At 41.9% G+C, this 5,251-nt stretch overlaps 1 protein-coding gene across 1 annotated transcript; it reads left to right on the forward strand.

Annotated features, from left to right (window-relative positions):
• Nucleotides 1–602: 602 nt before the first annotated feature.
• LOC120240081 (heat shock cognate 71 kDa protein-like) lies at nt 603–2,814 on the forward strand. Its single transcript, XM_039244667.1, has one exon. It carries the CDS (start codon nt 640–642, stop codon nt 2,578–2,580), a length of 1,941 nt encoding a protein of 646 aa, XP_039100598.1. The 5' UTR covers nt 603–639; the 3' UTR covers nt 2,581–2,814.
• Nucleotides 2,815–5,251: the final 2,437 nt, after the last annotated feature.

Consider the following 5,251-nt stretch of genomic DNA (forward strand, 5'->3'; position numbering starts at 1 on the left):
AAGACCTAGAATACAGCTGTACAAAGAGGATGGATAAGAAGAAAGTTTACAAGATGTTTGTGATAGATTTGAGATCATTCTGTGACCGCCTGGATGGAAGGAAAAAAATACAGGTAGAAATCGATGAGTTTAAGGGTCTACTTTGAACTTGAGATGATTTTATTAACTAAGACAGACAATACAAAAATAGAAGTAAATTTAATGATTTGTTGGAAGGAAAAGAATAAGGTAACACAATCAGATGAGTTCGGGCACTTTCAGGGTGGTATGGTTGTAGATGGTAATACGAAATTAATAAGGCTTAAACTTCAGGGCCACATGTTTTCCCATATCTTTTCCAAGACACTGGGTGATAGTCTTAGCAACAATGTATTCACAAGAATATATATTTTTTTTAATTTCTTAAATTTGCAAGATTTGCTTAAGTTACTTAGACCCAAATTAGTTTAGATTAATATCTCTTTCCACTCAAACTTCCCCTCTGCCACATTTCCTTTGACTTCTTTTTGTGCTGGCACATATTGACCAGGCTGGAAGATTATTAAGATTTATCTAAGGGGGGGTCTCATTGAACGCGGCGCTAGCTTTCCCAGTAGCTGATTTCTTCCCCAGCTGGGCCGGGCCCACCCAAAAGCAACTATGTCTAAGGGACCTGCAGTTGGCATCGATCTTGGCACCACCTACTCCTGTGTGGGAGTTTTCCAGCACGGGAAGGTGGAAATAATTGCCAACGATCAGGGAAACCGGAACACCCCAAGTTATGTCGCCTTTACTGACACCGAACAATTGATCGGTGATGCTGCAAAGAATCAAGTTGCAATGAATCCCACCAACACAGTTTTCGATGCCAAACGCCTGATTGGACGCAGATTCGACGATGCTGTTGTCCAATCTGATATGAAGCATTGGCCTTTCATGGTGGTGAATGATGCTGGCAGGCCCAAGGTCCAAGTAGAATACAAAGGAGAGACCAAAAGTTTCTATCCAGAGGAGGTGTCTTCTATGGTCTTGACAAAGATGAAGGAAATTGCAGAAGCTTACCTTGGCAAGACTGTTACCAATGCTGTAGTCACAGTACCTGCCTATTTTAATGACTCTCAGCGTCAGGCTACCAAAGATGCTGGAACTATTGCTGGTCTTAATGTGCTTAGGATTATCAACGAGCCAACTGCTGCTGCTATCGCTTATGGCTTAGACAAAAAGGTTGGAGCTGAAAGGAATGTGCTGATTTTTGACTTGGGAGGTGGCACTTTTGATGTGTCAATCCTCACTATTGAAGATGGGATCTTTGAGGTCAAATCTACAGCTGGAGACACCCACTTAGGGGGAGAAGACTTTGACAACCGAATGGTAAACCATTTTATTGCAGAGTTCAAGCGCAAACATAAGAAGGACATCAGCGAGAACAAGAGGGCAGTCCGTCGCCTCCGTACTGCTTGTGAGCGCGCCAAGCGCACACTTTCTTCCAGCACCCAGGCCAGTATTGAGATTGATTCACTATATGAAGGAATTGACTTTTATACCTCTATTACTCGTGCCCGGTTTGAAGAGTTGAATGCTGACCTGTTTCGTGGCACCCTGGACCCTGTAGAGAAAGCCCTTCGGGATGCCAAGCTTGACAAGTCTCAGATCCACGATATTGTCCTGGTGGGTGGTTCTACACGTATCCCCAAGATCCAGAAACTTCTACAAGACTTTTTCAACGGGAAGGAACTGAATAAGAGCATCAACCCTGATGAGGCTGTTGCTTATGGTGCAGCTGTCCAGGCAGCCATCCTTTCTGGAGACAAATCTGAAAATGTTCAAGATTTGCTGCTGTTGGATGTCACTCCTCTTTCTCTTGGCATTGAGACTGCTGGTGGGGTCATGACCGTTCTCATCAAGCGCAATACTACCATTCCTACCAAACAGACCCAGACCTTCACTACTTACTCTGACAACCAGCCTGGTGTACTCATTCAGGTTTATGAAGGTGAGCGTGCCATGACCAAGGATAACAATCTACTGGGCAAGTTTGAACTCACAGGCATACCTCCTGCCCCCCGTGGCATTCCTCAGATTGAAGTCACTTTTGATATTGATGCTAATGGCATTCTTAACGTCTCTGCTGTGGATAAGAGTACAGGGAAAGAAAACAAGATCACCATCACAAACGACAAAGGTCGTTTGAGCAAGGAAGACATTGAGCGCATGGTCCAGGAAGCTGAGAAGTACAAAGCTGAAGATGAGAAGCAGCGGGACAAGGTGTCCTCCAAGAATTCCCTGGAATCCTATGCATTCAATATGAAAGCAACTGTTGAAGATGAGAAACTTCAGGGCAAGATAAATGATGAGGACAAACAGAAGATTCTGGACAAGTGTAATGAAATCATCAACTGGCTGGATAAGAACCAGACTGCAGAAAAAGAAGAATTTGAACATCAGCAGAAGGAGTTGGAGAAGGTGTGCAACCCCATCATCACAAAGCTGTACCAGAGTGCAGGAGGCATGCCTGGAGGAATGCCCGGAGGCTTCCCTGGTGGCGGTGCTCCTCCCACTGGTGGTGCCTCCTCCGGGCCCACCATTGAGGAGGTTGATTAAGCCAACCTGAGAATAGGTCTAGCATTGTTCCACACAAAACATTTGAAGGACCCAAATTTGTAGCAAATTCCATGGCAGTTTTAAAGGAGCTGCTATAGTTAATAAACTGGGCATTCTTGATACTTGAATATGGAATATGTGCACAGGGAAAGAAATACAACATTGCACTTTATAAGCACTGTATTGTGAAGTGGAAAATGCAATGTCTTAAATAAACTGTATTTAAAATTGGCAAAAAAAAAAAAAAAAAAGATTTATCTAATGGGACTTTGAGTTGGGGATACAGTTTGTTTTAGGCAGGATTTGTGACACTCCCATATTCAGATAAACTTCCATCATTCACAAACATATTGTTAACCATCTCTTTGTAGGAATGACTTCCAGAAATACTTCTACTGTCCACATTGTATCCATCCACAATGTGACACAAAATCATAGAGTTGCGACTTATATTAACATATTCTATGTAGTTTGGCACCAGCAATATATAGTCATGGAGGAGAAACAGGATTTGACATATACTGACTCAGCATCTAATCTATGGAAAATTTGTCCAGTTGTCAGATATATAGAATTGTAAATGGGACATTCAGGTTTTTTAAGTTTTAATTTTTCAATAAAGTAGTTGACATATATTAATTTCAGTGTGTACAATATAATGATTTGACAATTCAGTTCTTATTTGTGCCTAATTAAAATGTATCACTTTTCATGTCAGGAATACACTCAATAATGTAGCATAGAAATAAGAAATATGCTGTATTTCTATATGCTTTTTTCTTTCTTGATGAGTAAATATAAAATTTATAAGGATTCCTCTGTTTGTAGATCTCCAAACTGTAGCAGTCCCCTGGTAGAAATTTCATCAGATATAACACTTTGTGAATGAAAGAAGCTCAATAAAGATTTTCAAAAATTGGATAAAAAGGTTTTTAAGTGTTTATTTATTTATTTTGAGAGAGAGAGAGCAAGCATGAGTGAGGAAGGGGCAGAAATGGTTGAGGGGGAGAGAGAGAATCCCAAGCAGCTTCCATGTATTATCAGTGCAGAGACTGACCCAGGGTTTGGTCACCACCTGTGAGATTATGACCTAAGCGAAAATCAAGAGTCAGACGCTTACCTGACTGAGCAACCCAGGTGCCTTGCAAAATTGGATAAAATTTTTAATAAGAGTTGTATACACCAAAATTGTCCGTGAGAGGAGCACTATTAGAAGAGGCCAGAACTAGTACCTCTGCCAACCTCTATCACTAATTAGGACCATCCTAGGGAAAGTATGTCCTTAGCATAAATACAATAGTAAGTTAGAAAGAGGGTAGCTGGCTATCAGTCAACTGTACTCTCCAAAGTAGATCTGATTGGCACATCTCTATGGACACTGTGATCAACAGCATATGCTCCACATCTCCTTTTCCATTTGAGTCTGAAGAATAGCGCCTCCATTTTCCCATGAGCCTCTCTTACAGAGTAGAAATTTAAAAGAGGGAGTTTAGGGGCGCCTGGGTGGCTTAGTCGGTTAAGCGTCCGACTTTCGCTTAGGTCATGATATCGCGGTTCGTGGGTTCAAGCCCCGCGTCGGGCTCTGTGCTGACTGCCAGCTCAGAGCCTGGAGCCTATTTCAGAGTCTGTATCTCCCTCTCTCTCTGACCCTCCCCTGCTCACGCTGTCTCTCTCTCTCTTTCTCCTAGAAATAAATAAAATAAAAAAAAAATAAAAGAGGGAGTTTAATAGGAAGAACTATAGATCTCAGTGCTGTAGTTGACTTTGGGGTGCTACTGGTACTTATCTTCTTCCACCATCACCATGCATCCAAAAGTTCTCTGACCCTCAACTGTCATTTGGTGAAGTGATCCAAACCAACATTCTTGGGAAACCTGAGGCAAATAATACCCTCTTAGGCTGGGGGTCCTTCACTTATCTAGTTATAGATATAATGGGACAAATAAGTACCTGGAGGTTCCTAAATGAATTGCCTGAGCTCCACATTTACTCTTCTATGTACCCATTGAGTAAAAGCAGCCTTACTGCCTCCTGCTGGTTAAGGTAAATTACTCTGACAAAGATGGCAACTTTGTTACTTATCTGCTAGTCTTTGGATTTTAGAAATCCAAGGTATCCTGGTGGCTATCATTGATGTGATTAAAAGTGAACTACTCCTTGCTGTGTGCCCTGAAGAAAGTTTGACTCCTTTGGAGATAAAACTGTAACCTTGCAGAGCTCAGAGTTGTAGGGATTAGAATTTTCCCAACAATTTCCCCTCTGAGTTCAAAAGGAGGAATAGTAAGAGAAGCTACTTATGCTATCAGCCCTCTGTTCTTGGACAAGTGTCTTATTCCTTCTTAGGAGAGGAGACCATATAAAGACCACTGATATAATGAATGCACAACACCTTGAAAAATGGCCCTTTTTCCTTTCAGAGTATTGCCTTCAAGCTGTTGCTTCAACTATACCTTGAGTAGGTCACTCCAAGGTATTATGTGGCTGGCTGCTTCTGGATGGAAAAGCTAATGGGTTGTGGCTAACTCCCAAACATCCTACTCACATGTTATGCCTGCACCTGTGCATCAGGTGTTCCCTAGGAACCCTGAAAGGTGTCTGCTAAGGCTCTGAAGACAGGAATAAAACCTATATTTAGAATATACATTCATCCCTATGAAGACAAACTTTTGGC

This window comes from Hyaena hyaena, unplaced genomic scaffold, assembly GCF_003009895.1.
Source record: "Hyaena hyaena isolate Hyena2069 unplaced genomic scaffold, ASM300989v1 scaffold_249, whole genome shotgun sequence".
NCBI classification, from domain to species: Eukaryota; Metazoa; Chordata; class Mammalia; order Carnivora; family Hyaenidae; genus Hyaena; species Hyaena hyaena.

What these genes read in the sequence shown, in the direction of transcription:
- LOC120240081 (XM_039244667.1), top strand. Translation starts at nt 640, where the DNA reads ATGTCTAAGGGACCTGCAGTTGGCATCGATCTTGGCACCACCTACTCC.